Source organism: Sabethes cyaneus, chromosome 3 (genome assembly GCF_943734655.1).
Source record: "Sabethes cyaneus chromosome 3, idSabCyanKW18_F2, whole genome shotgun sequence".
Lineage (NCBI taxonomy): Eukaryota > Metazoa > Arthropoda > Insecta > Diptera > Culicidae > Sabethes > Sabethes cyaneus.
In genome coordinates this window covers 217,013,045-217,030,493 of record NC_071355.1, presented here as the reverse complement: position 1 = coordinate 217,030,493, position 17,449 = coordinate 217,013,045, and the positions used below count along the sequence as shown (strand labels likewise).

Sequence of the window (17,449 nt, the reverse complement as noted above, 5' to 3'; positions counted from 1 at the left end):
GTTTCAAAAAATATTAATTATATGTATGACCGCATTTCGAGGTCAAGAATAAAAACATGAGATTAGTCTAAATTTTGTTTCTTTTGGTTTGGTTTTAGCATCGCACAGCCAATGCCAGGCAGGCAGTTGATGCGAAATACGCGAAACTGTGAAAATGGTTAGTTAATTTCGTTTTCTAAATTCATTTAGCATTTTTGCGCCTTTTTTTATATGAACAACGAAAATATGACTTCATGTCAGCCCCCTGAACACAATGCATACGGTTTTCCTACGTTGCGCAAATTTGACAGTTTTACCACGCGTTTTCTTCTAAATTTCTTCTACGTAGTAAAAATTGTATGTATAGTGTTTGGGTTTTAACGGCGGTAGAACAGTTATATATTCGCGACTAAGGGATCAATCCCGGCGTAGTGGTTAGCATTCAGGCCTCTCACGCCGAGGACCCGGGTTTAAATCCCAACTCCGCAGAAGTCACCAATGATCTAAAAGTGTTAAAGTGATTATAATCCAACAAAAAAAAATCGCGACTTTGAAGTTGCTGATATTTGTTTGGTTTTTGTGTGAGCAAAAAAAAAAGAAGTAATTGTTTTTGCTTTTGTTTTCACGCAAGTTTTGACAGTTCGGCATAGGATTTCGTGTAAGTGCGAACAGGCTGAAAAATCTCTTTTAGTTTCGTAGACGCGAATATTGATTACACCGTATACATTGTTATGTGTATGAAAATAAACCGCAGTGTAAAGGATGCTACAATAAAACCAGAATATTTGAAATTTATTTAATTTGCTGTTTAAAAGTCAAAATATTTTTTCTGCATATTTTTCTTAATACAAAAAAATATTCAGTTAAGCTATCGGTTAACCAAATCCGCCAGTTCGTAAATTGCTCTTCGCTTTCAACAGTTTTCTAAAGTCTTCTAAAGTTTATCGCTCCATGGTCTCTATGGCGTAATGGTAGCATATAAAATCCGGCCAAAACAGTACGAAATAGTTGTATTACACCAGGAAAGGCAGCAGGCGCTTTTCCAGACACTTGGTCACGCATAAGACACTAAATCAGATATTTATTTGCAAACTTCGACAGTTTCACATGCTTGAAAATATTACAAAGGGCGGGGCATTTAGATTTTTTAAGTACACTCGTCAAGTGTAAGTCGACCGAATTTTGGCTGTAATACCCTTTCGTCCTGAACTAAATAGATAAGCTTCAAATTGCTCGCCTATGCTTGCATGCAATTTTGCAGAGATGCTGGATGACTTTGCGGATAGTGTTGATGCTGATATTGCTTCTGTTCCACTTGGATCCGAGGGCAGCGTTGTTCCAGTACGTAAATGGTTTCTCGAGTCGTGGATATGGAACGTTTGTTTTACTAACAGGTTGGTGATTTTGCCATTTTTTTCTATTCTTTCTTTGAAATTTAATCTTGTTATATTACATTGTTGACGGCTTCTACCTTGGTATATTTCTAAAATAAGGTTGTTCTTTTATTTTATTACGTCTGATGTCATTGCGTTAATTCTCTGTCTCCGTCTATTTTAAATTGCGGCTATGGAGCCCCCCGGTATGATTAGCGTTTTGTACATCGTCAGCTTTGGCGGCGGCGTACGCTCCCAGATCGAAGCAGCTTGAATGCGTCGTTGGATCTTCTCACTCGTATTATTGTCGGCGGTGACCAGAGATCCCAAATATACGAACTCATCAACCACTTCCAGTTCATCACCACTGTCCGAGGGAGGTATACGTTGCTTTCTCTGAAGCCTCTTCCTACCATATATTTGGGTTTCGACGCATTGATTTGTAACCATATCCTCCTAGCCTCCGTTTTTTCACCGTCCCAAGGTTTCTAGTAATGATGTCGAGGTCGTCTGCGAAGGCTAGGAGTTGGGTACTCTTGCTGAACATCGTTCCTCTCGTTTCGATTCCCGCTCGCCGGATCATACCTTCAATAGAGATATTGAATAACATACAGGACAGTCCATCCCCTTGCCGCAACTCTCTGCGCGATTCGAAAGGACGCACTTTCTGTAAAATTGGATAAAACAACTAACTGAAGGAATTGCGAACTACACCGAAACTTCCTAATTTAGAGTTGTGCAGATTGGAAAAAACAAATCGGTTGTATGTAGTATATCGTCATAATTTAGTAGAAAATGGGTAGAAATTCTAATGGGACAAATGACTGCAAACATACGAAGTCTTACGGCGGGGGAAAAACCTTATGCAAAGTGAAAGTCTTTTTACCACAGTATTAATTGAATATTATTTTTTCTGAACCATAATTAGAGCCTGTAGACCTAGTGTACGATTCTGAAGTATCGTTTCTAGTGAACGAGAGTGGCGATGTAGTAGGAGAAGTTAGTGATACGAGCACTGTGACAAACATCCGACGAGATTTTGTGGAAACTTGGATATGGAACAGTAATTTATCATTCGGGTTTGTTGAATTGTTGCGATTTGTAAACCTTTTTCTCTCATTCTGCGACTTTCGTAGAGCTTTCATTTTACTGCTAACACTTCTAGTAATGTGCTTGTTTCGAACCTTCTGGGATGTCTAAAAAGGTGTTTGTTAAACGCCTCACTGATGCTTACTTATCTGAAGTTGGGCTTACGTATCTGAAGATAGTCATGTAACTTCACTATCTGGTGCAAGTTGCCGTTGCATTCATAGTTTATCGGTTTTCCACGATTGAGGTTATCAGGTAGGGGTATAGTACGCAGTCCTAACGAGTATTTAGTTAACACTTGAAATGCTGGGTTTATTTCAGGATCAGCAGTTTTTTGATAAGCTGACGAGTATTTTTTTATATTGTAAACCAAAAAATGTTGTGGAATTGTGTTGTAGCCCGCTCTGTGCAATGTTCAAGTCATCTCAATAATGGCAAGTTGAATTACTCAGCAGCATATGATAATAACTAGTTTTATTACATGTGATGTTTAAATATCAAATTCGATTTTCTAGTAACATCCTCTTTAATCAGCCTAAATTAACGTATGACTAATTGTAGATAATTTTAGGTTTTATGACTTTTGATAGCATTAGACCAATTGCATTTGGTATACAGTTCAACCAAATGCCCGGGCTTCCCGGTATGCCTGCACAATTTGAACCGGTTATGGCGGATTACATCCCAACTACAACGAATACAGCTCCGCGCCAACCGGTAGTCCGAAAGATGTTTCCTGAAGCGTGGCTTTGGGAGAATGTCTTAGACAGCGACAGGTTTGTGTCATCCATCTATTATTCGGGCTATATTATGCATTGCGTGTACGTCAGAATGTCAGAAATTTAATGCAAATTTTGATATTTAGAAAATATATCATTTTAATGTTAATTCCGTTCATTGATTGGATGAGATTCACGGGAAGCCGCGGAATTGTTCATACATAACATCACGGTGGCGCAATTCAATGAGTTCATAAAAACAATTTGTTTTAACAACAACAAAATTCGGCTTTCCTCACATACAGTGTCCACATCATTCGCAGATTCTTCTGTTTCAAAAAGCCATTCTCTGTAACTGCTACTTACAAAGGAACAAATAACCTCTAAGATATCGATCGTTGTCGGCTTTCTCTTTTTCAATATAATCGATGAAGAACCTACACTCCGCGTCTGAAATTACGGAGGCAAAACCAGGTTTTACCAATCATCTTGTGACTTTTAGGGCACTTCCGATGACCTTCACCGGATATCCTCAATGTTTTAAAGGTTATACGATAATTTACGCAATCACTACGCATTGCGGCTTGCAGTAAGTTTAGCTATGCTGGATGAACAAATTTAAGAAGATTCGGAGTGATTCGTAATTAATTCATTTTTCATTTACTTGATTCTTTCAATTTTGTGCAAAGTGCTATGAAATGTAATCTAATAATTACATTTCATAGCACTTTGGGCAAAATTGGAAGAATCAACTAAATGAATTAACTACGAATCACCCCGAATCTGCTTAAATTCCAATTCCTTAAATTATGTAGTTTTGAAATCAAATATCAGTAGGAGAAAGTCCTTATAATTTGACAGTAAATGGGTACGAATTTTCTGAAACAAAATGTTGGCAATCATGCGAGATCTTATGGCGGAAAAAAAAAACCTTTGGGGCATAATGAATTCATAGTCGCTAATGCGAAAAGTCTTATTATCACAGTAATAATATCGTCTACTGAACCCATTATTAGTCTTCTCTGAATCATTATTAGTGCCGGAAGATCTAGAGTACGAGTCTGAAGTATCATTTCATGTGACGGAGAGTGTCGGAGCCGAAAGTATAACGGAAGTAATTAGTGACACAATTACTGTGCCGAACATCCGACGAGATTTTGTGGAAACTTGGATATGGAACGGAAATTTATCATTCGGGTTTGTTGTAATGATGTTTGTAACTTGTCAAACTTTTCCTCTATTTCTGAGACTTTTGTAGTGCTGTCTTTTTGTTCTTATACCTCCTATGTATTAGTTTCGAACTTTATGGATTCCTTAGAACTTGTTTACTAGCACCACGGTGCGGTGATGTGGTTAGGTTTATTTGTCTGAATTTATGTAACTTTTCTATTTGGTGTAAGGCCGCTTTGCATTCACTGTATTTTTTTTCGCGACGAAGGATATATAAGTCACAGAGTAGTCCTAATGAGTACTTAGTTAATATGGAAAGCAGGGTTTATTTCCAGATCTCATATGGGATTAGGTTTTAACCTTTTCTAAAGTCATCTCTGAATACAGAAAAAATACGAGTATGTCATGATACACGATTTTATTACGTGTAATGTTTTGAAAAGAAACGTAAAAGTTTGAGAAGCATCCGTCTCCTCTAAATAGCACAGCTTAACGTATGACTAATGATAGGCAATTTTAGGTATTACACCACTTTATGACCTTATACCAGTTGGGCTAGGTTCACCATCGCAACGAATGGAAGGGCTCCCTGGTATGGCTGCACCATCCGGTTTCAGACCAGTTGTAAGGAAAAAAACCGCGTCCGTAACGGTAAAGGTCCGAAAGATGTTTCCTGAAGCGTGGCTTTGGGAGAATGTAGAGGACAGCGACAGGTTTGTGTAATCAATTTTTTTGTGCAGTGTATTATACACTGTGTGCAGAAATTTAAAGCGAATTCTGCTGTTTAGAAAATACATCATTCAAATGTTAATTTTGTTGTTTGTTCATTGGCTGGGAAGAGAAGGCGAGATTTGTGAATTAATCTCGTGGAGTTGTTCATTCATTCAGTTGTTCATCAAGCCGGCGCACCAATTCTGTTGTTCAAGTTGATACAGACAAAGATAAAGGTATTGTAACTAACATGTCACTAATTAACGTTAGTTAATTTAGAACCAACTTATTTTAACGACGACTTTTTGACAAAATTAATTTTTGTTCACAAGCATTGTCCACTTTAACGGGATAACACGGGGGACAGGATGCTTTCCTGTATAATTCATATAATTTTACTCATTTATAACGGTGCATTATCTTATAGTTCAGAAGACCTTTTCTGTTTCATTAGAAGTCATTCTTCGAAATTGCTGCTTTTAAAGGCACAAATAACATCTAAAATATTTGGTTATTGTCGGTTTTTTCTCACCACAGTTAGGAATTCGATGAAGCGATTACACTCCGTGTCCCAAAATACGGAGGTGAAAACATTACTTGTGCGTTTAAGATCGTTCTCGGGCCGATATCTGAAAAAATTTAACTGTTTCGAGTTTTTACGATAATTTACGATTTTTAATGGGTTTTGAAAAAAATATCTGATCTGTTAGGCCAACTATTTCATCATTATCGATGTTTATGGTACTACACTTACAATCTACAAATAACTTCTTTACCGATTGTCGAATTAAAGACAGTTCTTCGTTTCAATGATTTATTTTATGTGCATGAGCCGTGTCATGGATTTGTGTGGCTTCCGTTTTATGTCATCATGTGATCTTTTTGAATGATATTTAAAATTCTAGTAGATACCTGTTGTGCTGGTGATTCTGGAGGCAGTTTTACGTGTGGTCTTGACCGATCGGTACGGGTGCGGAAAGAATTTCCAGAATCTTGGATTTGGTTAGCTTTAGCTGGGTTAGTATACAATCAACATATATACGTAGTAATATACGTCAAAGTAACAGATTCAGTAGGAAGTAGGAAAAAAATGGATTCACTATTGTACCTAACTTTTCACAGGAACCAGCCAAATCCTAACATTTAGTAATTGGAATTGTTCTACTTTACTATTTTACAAGCTATTCAGTCTTTTCACGGGGCACTATTTCAGTTTTACAATTGGCTCTGTGAAAAATTTCCAATCATTAAACGATGCTGCATCTTTTCAAGCTATTTTTAGGTAGGTACCGATATTGAAGCCCTGTTCTCTCGGAGTCTTAAAACGGATTCATTCAACTGACTCTTTGTCTATGTTACTATATTGGTGCAGTCTAATTCATTAATAGATTTTTAGTCGATTATTTTCTTTCTCGTATGTATGATTTGGATTCAAGGGTGAGCATTGACGATTTCGCTAAAGAAGAAAGTTTTTCTGCTGAAAAAGTACAATCGCGAGAGGAGAAATCTCTCGTAGTACGAAAGGAATTCCCAGAATCATGGATTTGGTTGTCTGATGCTAGGTTTGTTGAAAATATTACATCTGTAGACTCGGTATATAAAAGCTGATTTTTTGTATATTCGAACTGATTCACTCGTGTAATCTAAATTCTGTAAAGGCAGCGTAAAAGTTATGCGCGTGAGAACTAGCTTTAGCTATGTGCATTTCGATATCCTGAATTTCATTCTGCGGAATTTTTAAAATACTGCAATTTATTATCTGAGTGTGTCTCATACATGATTTGTGTTTAATTGTGCTTGTTTGGAAGTGTGTTGAAAAGTTTGCTTCTCACTGAGACTAATCGCTGCTCCAGGATTTAGATCCAATCATCCTAAAAAATCATCAACATTTGTTGCTTCGTTATAGACTCCCTTAACACAAGTATCTACCATGACATTGCTTTTATGTCCTTGGGTGACGTTGGCAAGACGAGATTGCGATTAAGCTTAATTATTTGATTGTAGGTAATCAAGTACAAGAAATGTATTTTCGGTAGATATTATGCTTTATCAGAGGGTCCCATTTTGGTGCAGATTGCATTGACATTAGCCTACCATTTCATTTCGCAGGTCGTGAGGTTATTTATAAGAAACATCACTCTCAAAAGCCAATTCTAATCCTTGCCGATAGCGTGGATAGTAGCTCTCAACCTACAAAACATCCGATTTCTTTCACCATCCGTAAAAACTTTCCAGAATCTTGGATTTGGAATAACTTTGATGGGTTTGTAATCTTTTGTCGTGAATTTGTATGGTTAAGGATAATATTGGGTTTTAGTGTTGAAATTATTTTTGTATTATATAACTAGATCAGTCCTTCTGGCATGATGCGATATTGAATGATTGAAGGATGCTATTGAATAGTTCTTGAATGCGCTATCCATTTTCACTGCGTTGCTCTATCCTATGAATACTATCAATCTGTAATTTCAATTGTATTGTTCTACCTGCAGCATGTCTATCAAACTGTCGCTCGATTGGGCATCGTCTAGTTTAACGATTCATAAGCCTTAAACTAGGCGTCGTGGAACAAAAAACTCTTATGAAGATGCAAGAATATTATCTGAGCAATTAAAAAAAAAATTTCACGTGGTAAAAGTTTTTTACTACGACGGTGGAAAATTCTAATTAAAACTATTTTTAAATTCTTGGATTTTTTAAATTTTTTTTTCATATGCGCCAACAATCTTTTAGTTATAGAAACTTCAGTATAGCGTTAACAGAAGTTTTTGCCAAAGTATTGTTTTACGTCGTTGGGTGATGTTGGAAAGACGCGTTTGCCATTATACTTAAATACATAATTGATTGTAGGTAACCAAATATAATGAATGTACTTTCTGTAGACATAATACTTTATCAGGGGGTTCCATTTTGGTGTAGATTGCATTGACAGTAGCCTACCGTCTAATTTTGCAGGTCGTGTATTACTTTTAAACAGTCCTGTCCTTTTCGATAGTGTGCAAGGAAGTTCCCAAAGCGGCGGATTTCCGGTTGCTTTCACCATTCGTAAAACATTTCCCGAATGTTGGATTTGGAACAGCTTTGATGGGTTTGTACTCATTTCTCGTAAATATGTATGGTTAAGGATGCTATTGGGCTTTTCCGTTGAAGTTATACCTGAACCAGTCTTCCTGGCATGATACGAAGTTATTCTGATGCATGAATGTGATATGCTGTTATGTAATTCTTGAATGCGCTATCAATTTTCACTGCATTGCTCTACTGTAAGCACACTATCGACCTGTACTTTCATTTATGCTATTCTACCAACTATATCAAATTGTCGCATGAACATGTGATAAGGTGCTGAGAACGCTAGAACCAAACTTAATTTTTTTTTGATTGGTTCATAATGATCAAACTTTATGGAATTCAATCCCAATTCATCATACATTTATATTTTAATAGTTACTATCCTTGCTTTTGATAGGGCCCAAATGAATCATCAATCAAATTCGAATGATTCGAAACAGATACTGACTTAACTGTTCCGTTCGCCGTATTCGTAAAAATGTTACGACAATGGCACGGTCGCAGTCGGTCGTTCATCACTATGAAAAGTGCTGCACGTGTAAGGCGCATAATCTTAAGAAGTATATACAGTATCTCGTTTAACGCTGTTATGTAAATGGTTCACAGAAATAAAAAATCAGCCTATCTAATAAAGATTGGTTTATTAAGTATGCATATTGTCAGTTAAAAGAATCATGTGTTTCGGCATCAGGCCCAATTACAATGCATGTACCGTACCTGTCACCATGGAACATATCCTTACAAGCTGTCCTATATATCAACTTCTATCAATTTAATACCTGTACACTCGTCTTTTTTACACGGTTTATTTTTGCAATTTTTGAGTTACGTGGTTTTTATGACGATTTTTGAATTCACACGGTTTTTTTTATGGCGATTTTTGAATTACGCGGTTTTTTACATCATTTTTCGAATTGACGCGGTTTTCAGGAATTTTTGAATTCGGGCGGTTTTTTCGATGATTTTGAATTAACACGGTTTATTTTATGTCGATTTTTGAATTAACGCGGTTTTATATTACAATATTTTTTGAATTACGGCGTTTTTTTAAACGGTTTTATGTTACACGCCACGTATCCTCCGTGTAAAAAGACTTAAGTGTACATAAATTCAATACCAACACCAACATAATACAACAATATTCGCCGCTATTCTACATACCGATCGGACTCGGAACCGATCAGAAATTTCGCATCGAGCAGAATGCATCTTTATGGTACAAAACATATCGAGCGGTATTCGGAGTATGGTTTCGGATCGGAACGGGCCCGATTGGAATGTAGAATCGAGGCGATTACCAGCAACTTATTTGACTGAAGTTTTTTATTTGAGATTTATTTGAGATGGTACAATTTTTTAACTACGGTACTCACCGATACACTTTCGATAAACGTATTCTTGATCTTTTTGTCAGTTTCCTGGCATATTTCCGGGCACTCATTAGATCCCAATCGATGCCCAATCAGCTTTCACAAACCAGTGTAACTAATGTCTAATGCAACCAATCTATTTGGAAAACTTAGGTCAATTCTATATTCAGAATCGATTTGCGGGAGAAATGCCTATGATAGCATTCGCCGCCGCTGGCGCTGCTATCCCAAAGGTGGGAATTATGCGCAAAGGACCCAGTTTCGCCCCGCCCGCGTCGTCATTAGCGGTCGCCGTAAGAAAGTTCTTCCCCGAGTCGTGGATTTGGAACGCAATTGAACATTTTGACGGGTTAGTACTAAAAAGAATTAAAATGTGGAAAAAGACATCAGTGCACTACTCAAAACGACTCTTGCAGCTTAGTTAAATGAAAATTGAAAAAAAAATCATGTTTTGGATCAAATTTTGACAGAGAACTTTTGAGCGTGCATTGGCGTCTTTTACATGTTTCAATTCTTTTTAGTTAGTTTTTTCTTGTTTCTGTGATTGCTAGTCAAGTTTTCTCATATGTAGTAGAATCTTTATCATGTTCATTTCCTAAACTGCATGAGAGTATTTTATCATGAGTTCATTCGCGTGACTGAATTTAAATGAACGTTGCTCAAAACAGATGCGAATATTTTTTTTGAGTTCCATAGCGTAATTTAGTATAGTGTAAAATAGTAAAAATCTACAGATAAACGACTTTCGCTGGAATAAAACGAGTGTTTTCAATTATAACTAAAAACATGAACTTTTCGCAATAGCATCTGCGATTCCAGAGTACGCAGCCTCATTTGGAGCAGCCGGTCTTGGCAGTAGCTTCGGTACTGCGGTAGAAGTGCGAAAAGATTTTCCGGAATCCTGGATCTGGGAAGAGACGCATCAGGAAGGGTTCGTAGCTTACTTGTGATGCATTCTCCTAACGTGTCCTAGTGCCTGTGGGGTTTGCTGGTGATGTCTTTCCATTTCCATAGTGTACGCTCATTCGATTGCAATTTTGAACGAGGTGAAGGACTTTGCTGTAGTGTAAATACATTTCCTCCTAGCAACATATGATTTCGAAGAGCTAGCCTAATAGTTTCAATATTTTCCATGCTAATTAATTGTTAATGCATTTTTTTCAGAAGCCCATGTTATGCCTAAACTATTTCCCAGTCCTGTATTGGTAGATGATATAATAGGGAGTAATTTCATGAATGACAGCGCTGGACGTATCCAGCTATATCCAACCCATGTAGATAAACAGACGCTTGAATTTGGTTCAGCAATGTCGATCAATTATGAATTCAAATTAAACCCAGTGCGGAGGATATTCGTTGAAGAATGGCTATGGGACAGTATTAGGTTCGTGTTTGCAACCCAAATGAATTGTTGTAATCAAAACCCTAGTTTGCGTTGTTGAATTTAATGCACTTTTTGTTTTACTTGATGCACTAGAGTGTGATTATTGAAAATTTTGAACCATATTGTGTTTTGATCCTTTTTATCTAATTCCATTTGCGAGTTGTGTTTGAAAGTTTGGCTTGTGGGTAAAACAGTTGTTCAATTAGAAAAGATAACGAATTACTGAATAAACCTAGTTGGTGGAATGATGTATGATTGTTCACTGCCAGCATTAAGTTGTGAATAATAATAATATAAAATCATTCAGTACTGTTTGTTATATGAATAAACTTTAGCCCATAGACCTGGATTACATATACCAGTGATCGAGCGATCGAGTGATCAAGTGAGTGAGCGATCGAATCATGCATAATCAACTTTCTTAGATCCACTGGACAAGGATTTTTTTTAAATTATATGATGATCAACACGAAGTTCGACTACAACCAATAAGAATGTTATATTTGCAGGCATGAGAAACATTTGCACTGTATTGATTCCTTTTTTTTATTTAGACATTTTTGTGTTTGTCTCTAGTTGTCGCATGAGTACTACTCATATAATTATGTTAATACAAGACGCGTTCCACGTGAAATCGCGAATATCTCTAGTTCTGTAATTAATATACGAACTCATTCTCATTCTTCACGTGACACAATAATCGAAACTCAGTCAGTACGTAGAGCATAATTTACTGATTCAGTTCTGAGTCTGAGTCTATTTTTACGTTAGATCCATTTTGAATTATTTTAAACTCAAAAACGATTTCGATTTTTATTTTTGTTTTCTGGTAGGCTCATTTTGCGGTTTGGGTCGAACTTCGATTACAAGTGGGTTCCTCTCAGTATAATTTGGTTCTGTACTTCTGGTTTCTGCACATTTTTTTGAATTTATTTGGACTAATATTTTTGACCTTACCACAGACAAACAGCCTCTTTGAAAAACATCTCACAACAAATATTGTCACACAAATTTGACTTGACTACTAACACTATCTATGATCGACATTCTGCGCATAGTTCCTAACTCGGCGAACCGCATGTTTTAATTAAAAATTAAAACATTCCTCAAATAATATCCACATTTTTGCGAAGTTGGCTAGATACGTTGATTAAGATAGCAATTTGCAGAAAATTAGAAACTTTGACTGAAATATAGGGTGCGCAGAATTAGGAAACATGCACAGAACTCGGCGCGCTTACGGTATTCCTCGGACAAGAAAGTATTTTGTAAGTGTCCTTCTTTTTTTCGTTGAAAAATTACACTTTGACGAATACAGTGAGTGTTTGTTTGTGCCTAAGCTATGTAAACGTGAGTAAAATTTATCAGCAATTCCGTGCAAAAAGTATTATTGATTTAAAATATCGTACTAGTTCCTTTACGGAAAATTTTAGACTTATGTTGTTATGCGCTGAGCAGGGGTTGGAGAATTCGCGAAAAAATGATTATTTAGATCGTGGAACATACCCTATTTGTCATACATTTGTCATTTGCTTGCCTCGCCGATAATGCATCCATCGGCTTTGAATTTTATCATGACCATAACCTCATTGTGAACATCGGAATTCGTTCAAAAATTGAGTATTGAACATTAAGTGTGGACGATTTAGTGGGTATCGGATGCTCGGGGACGCCGGAAAGTATTCAAAATAATGTCACCACGAAAACAGAATAGTTTTAAGTAGTGTTAGTTGCTTTAGTAGCAGCTGAAGGTGTTATTTCGCACTGTTACTTTTCACACGATATTCGTATATTAAGCGAGGCCATGAAGCGTGAATATATGTGGTTCATGATAAAATAGTTAGCCGATGCTCGGCGTATACATTCATTTTGCAAATTTTCCAACCTCTGGCGCTGAGAGAGTTTGAGTTAATTTGGAGTTAATAAAAAATTATTGTTTCTTTTGTTAGACCTTTTACTAACACTTTTGAGCCAATGAACCGGTTTTGAAACAAAAACTTTTTGGAAACAAAAACTCGAGATACAACCAAAAAAAAATTGCGATAAGGCAACTTAACTTAACTTTAAAAAAATTGTATTAAAAAACATGTCTGGTTTTTGATATGATCTCTGCTTTCTAAATAAAATCTAGAAAACAAGGGTCTTCAAACCATGATTGCACGAAAAAGCGACAGTGTTTGATCCAATGTTTTTTTTTCTGAAACGCTCATTAAACTTTCTTGCACTTGGTAGCCTGTCGTACATCAGGCGAAAGTCGGGAGACTACGGTAGACCGGCCACGTAGCAAGGATGCCGGACGACTGTGCAGTGAAATCTGTTCTCTTCGAGAACCCCACCGGCACCAGAAATAAAGAGACCCAACTATCGTATTCATTGTGAAGTCACCACATTATCCTTAATTTTATTAATAACTATTTAACGCGATTTGTCTATACTTCTAAATATTTGGAAAGTGATCTCCGACAGTTGTAAATTACTTACAAAAACAGGAAATAATAATAAAATTCCCGCCTGGTGCATTCTTCTAGCGAACGATACCGTCTCCAGACCTGTCCCGATTACCTATAAGGTACACCGAGCCCCCAACGGAACGGCTCTGTACACGGTGATCGAGAAATCGCCCCGTGCGCTGCCGGTGCATGTGTTCAAAACCAATACTAGGCCGCCTCTGGCCGGACCGTACGCCTTCAGCCGTATCCCCAAGCCTCACAGAGATATTCCGCGACTATTCTTGTCGCACGAAATAGCCGACACGTGGCTGTTCGAGAATGCATACTCCGGGTAAATACGATCTTTTCTGCCGATCTGCCGAACTAATTGGAGTGATAATCAAGTTTTATTTTTGTAACCAAGAGTGCTAAGTAATCACAACATGCTGCCGCTAATATCCGCACCCAGTTTTTGGTGCGGAGGTTGTCCCAGAATCGGATCTCTCCGCTGATTGTTTTCTGGATTCGTTTGAGCTGCCTAGAATGACCCCGCTGATTGTAATCCTGCCGTTGAATACTAATCGCAAAAATCGCTGCGTTTTTCTTGAAGGAATACCTCACCAATAAAAAGTGATCATAACGTACTCATACTTCACGTCATTTACCATTTTGGTGGTTTGTTTCGGAGGTGGTTAGAGTTTTATATAACACTATTAAATTAGAAGTTGTAATTGATGATATGGTAGAGATAATGTTGTTCGTCGGTTGTTGCACTAACTTGCATGTATGGGAAATAGTATTCCACATCTGTCTGAATTATGATAGTGATTTTACTAATACAAATTTATTTCAATGTAGCTTTTCTGGTGAGAAAACCATTACTAAAAAAGTACCGGACACCATTACGTCGTGGATTATCACCGGATTCTCAGTGAACCCAGTCCACGGACTTGGATTGACCCAGACACCTAGAAAGCTTAACGTGTTTCTACCATTCTTCGTTTCAACCAATTTGCCGTATTCCGTAAAACGTGGTGAAATTGTATCTATTCCGATAGTAATCTTCAATTACATGGAAACGGATCAGAATGCTGAGGTGACTTTCCACAACAGTGAACAGGAATTCGAGTTTGCCGATGTCGAAAATGAAATACACGAAAATCCCAGTGAGTTCCGCTTGACGGTATCCGCCTTTTCTTTAAACACTAAACGTTTTAATTTTACAGAGCTAGAACTATTCCGCAAAAAGAGCATCGAAGTTCCGGCAAACAGCGGTAAGACGGTTTCGTTCATGGTCAAACCGACCAAGTTGGGACACATCACCATTAAGGTTACGGCTACTACGAAACTGGCGGGCGATGGAGTCGAACGACAACTGCTCGTGGAACCAGAAGGACTCCCACAGTACGTTAACAAGGCGGCTTTCGTAGATCTGCGCAGCACACCGGAGGTAATGCAAAACTTCACCGTTGAGGTGCCCAAAAATGCGGTTCCCGATTCGACTCGAGTTGAAGTCTCCGTTATTGGTAAGTGTGTCTTACGTTTGGTGTAATAATAATTACAACTGTTCGTCATTTTAGGTGACGTGCTGGGCTCTACCATTCAGAATTTGGATTCGCTCATCAGGATGCCGTTCGGTTGCGGAGAGCAGAATATGTTGAATTTTGTTCCGAATATTGTTGTGCTAGACTATCTCAAGAACACTAATCGGTTGACATCGAAAATCGAGACAAAGGCTAAGCGGTTTATGGAATCCGGTTACCAGCGTGAGTTGACTTACAAACACGATGACGGATCGTTCAGTGCCTTTGGAAACTCGGATAAGAGCGGCAGCACATGGTTGACTGCATTTGTGGCGCGGTCGTTCAAGCAGGCTGCAAATCACATCAGCGTGGACGAGAAAGTGATCGATCGCGCCTTAGAGTGGTTAAGTGATAAACAGGCTCCTAACGGAAGCTTCCCGGAAGTCGGACATGTCTCCCATAAAGATATGCAGGGTGGCTCTGGACAGGGAATTGCCTTGACCGCGTATACGCTAATAGCGTTTTTGGAGAACGCAAACTTGATTCCAAAATATAAGAATACCATTAATAAGGCTTTGGACTATATCGTACGAAACACAGAAGGTCTGGACGAGAACTATTCGCTGGCCCTTGCGGCCTATGCGCTACAGTTAGCTGATCACAGCGCCAAAGATTTTACTTTGTCGAAGCTGGATACTAAGGCGACAACCGACGGTGACACGAAGTGGTGGCATAAACCAATTCCAGAAAGCGATAGCAAAAATCCGTGGTACAATAAACCGAACTCCGTGAATGTCGAGATGTCCGCATATGGTATGCTAGCGTTCCTCGAAGCTGGTCTGGATTCCGATGCTTTACCCATAATGAAATGGTTGATCGCGCAGCGAAATGAGAAAGGTGGATTCCAGTCCACACAGGATACGGTTGTTGGATTGCAAGCACTGGCCAAATTAGCGGCAAAGATCTCCTCTGCTAACAACGACGTTACAATCGTGGCTACCTTCAACGAAAACCAGCAGCGGGAGATGCAGGTTAATGCCGGGAATGGTATGATTCTGCAAAAGTTTGAGCTACCGTCCAACGCTAGGAAAATCGATATCAAAGCCACCGGACGTGGATTTGCAATTGTCTCTTTGTCATACAAATACAACATGAACGTTACCGGCGAGTGGCCTCGGTTTGTACTGGATCCTCAAGTTAACAAAAATTCCAACCCAGATTATCTGCACTTGTCGGTGTGTACCAGCTTTGTGCCAACGGTAGGCCAGAACAGTTCAAACATGGCTGTAATGGAGGTTGCATTCCCCAGTGGGTTTACCGCCGATACGGATACATTGCCATCCCTTGAAAATATGGACTATATTAAGGTGACGTTAGATGTTTCTTTCAACTACAATAGATTATTTCAATATATTTTTATTGGTTACAGAAAGTCGAACTGAAGGATGGCGATACTGTTGTAGTTTTGTACTTCGACAGTTTGGACCGTAAGGAACTGTGTCCGACTGTTTCCGCGTTCCGTACGCATAAAGTTGCCAAACAAAAACCAGCTCCGGTTATTATCTACGACTATTATGACAACTGTAAGTAAACTTCATTGTTCGGCATGGTTTTGTTCATAGATTTCTAATGAAATCATTATTTATTTTAACAGCTCGCATAGCTCGTCAGTTCTACGACGCCCCGAAGTCCACCATTTGTGATATCTGTGAAAACGAAGACTGTGGCCAGTCTTGCTCGATCCGTTCGCAAAAGCAACGCTCGGCAAAGGAGGAAAGCACCGGTACAGTGGTTATGATTAGTGGAGCGGAAAAAGTTGGTTCAACGTTTGTCACCTCTTTCGTTGTGGCAGCATTTTTATTTAAAGTTATGCTGTGAAGTTGAAGGAAAAATTCACCGGAAGAGCGACTTGCAATAGTTTTTATAAACCAGAATGAAGAGTGTTGCGATTTGTTCTTTAAACAGAAACTGATAAAAATAAATATTTTAGAATGTACTTGAGATCTGTTGTACGCTTCTGATGACAATAAACTGCAAATGTTTTGAGAAACGTAGACATTACAAATGGCTTCAAATTTGAATTCGTATAATCAATAGAAAAAACCCACTTAACTTTTCTGTCCCACTTAGGTTTTCTCATCGAGCTACTCCAATTTGGCTGAAAATATGTGCATAAGATAATGTTCGAATATTTTCAAAATGCAAAACGTGAATGATGACTATTGTGAACTTAATCGCGCGCAGTTTCTCATTTATTCTATATTACTACGCTTGAGTATATATTTTACATGATTACGAGTTTAGCTCCACTGATCCACACTATCTGCCTTGAAATAATGGATGCTAACGAATGAATCGTGCTCTATCAAACACATAGATTGTTGCTTACATTCAACACTATTCTACACGTGATCAAACCACGTGTTAGGTTACGTTTTCTAGGTCACAAAAACTGACTTTAAGTTATTTTTATAACGACTGACGTGCCCAGATAGAAGCTGAACACTAAATTTTTATAATTGGCAGCAGACTAATTTCGTTTTTTATATTGATTTAATTTTACATTAATTTTTACCCAATTTACAATTGATAGTTATTGTATTGCTAATTATACATTCAATGTGAAACTT

At 38.0% G+C, this 17,449-nt stretch overlaps 1 protein-coding gene across 10 annotated transcripts in view; it reads left to right on the top strand.

The window, feature by feature from the left end:
* The window catches only part of LOC128741195 (thioester-containing protein 1 allele S3-like), a 29,425-nt gene extending 12,597 nt beyond the window's left edge, over window positions 1-16,828 (top strand). For 2 of the 10 annotated variants that reach the window (XM_053836819.1, XM_053836818.1), the window contains exons 9-13: window positions 14,155-14,462; window positions 14,523-14,822; window positions 14,877-16,186; window positions 16,249-16,402; window positions 16,474-16,828. In XM_053836819.1, the coding sequence (XP_053692794.1) occupies window positions 14,155-14,462; window positions 14,523-14,822; window positions 14,877-16,186; window positions 16,249-16,402; window positions 16,474-16,697 (2,296 nt within the window). In that variant the 3' untranslated portion in view covers window positions 16,698-16,828. Of the gene's footprint in view, window positions 1-3,012; window positions 3,218-4,850; window positions 5,044-6,437; window positions 6,604-7,150; window positions 7,305-7,996; window positions 8,130-9,636; window positions 9,833-10,287; window positions 10,415-13,395; window positions 13,649-14,154; window positions 14,463-14,522; window positions 14,823-14,876; window positions 16,187-16,248; window positions 16,403-16,473 lie in introns of all 10 variants that reach the window. The other 8 variants (XM_053836814.1, XM_053836816.1, XM_053836823.1 and 5 more) reach the window with 8 other exon arrangements.
* The last annotated feature ends 621 nt before the right edge of the window (window positions 16,829-17,449 follow it).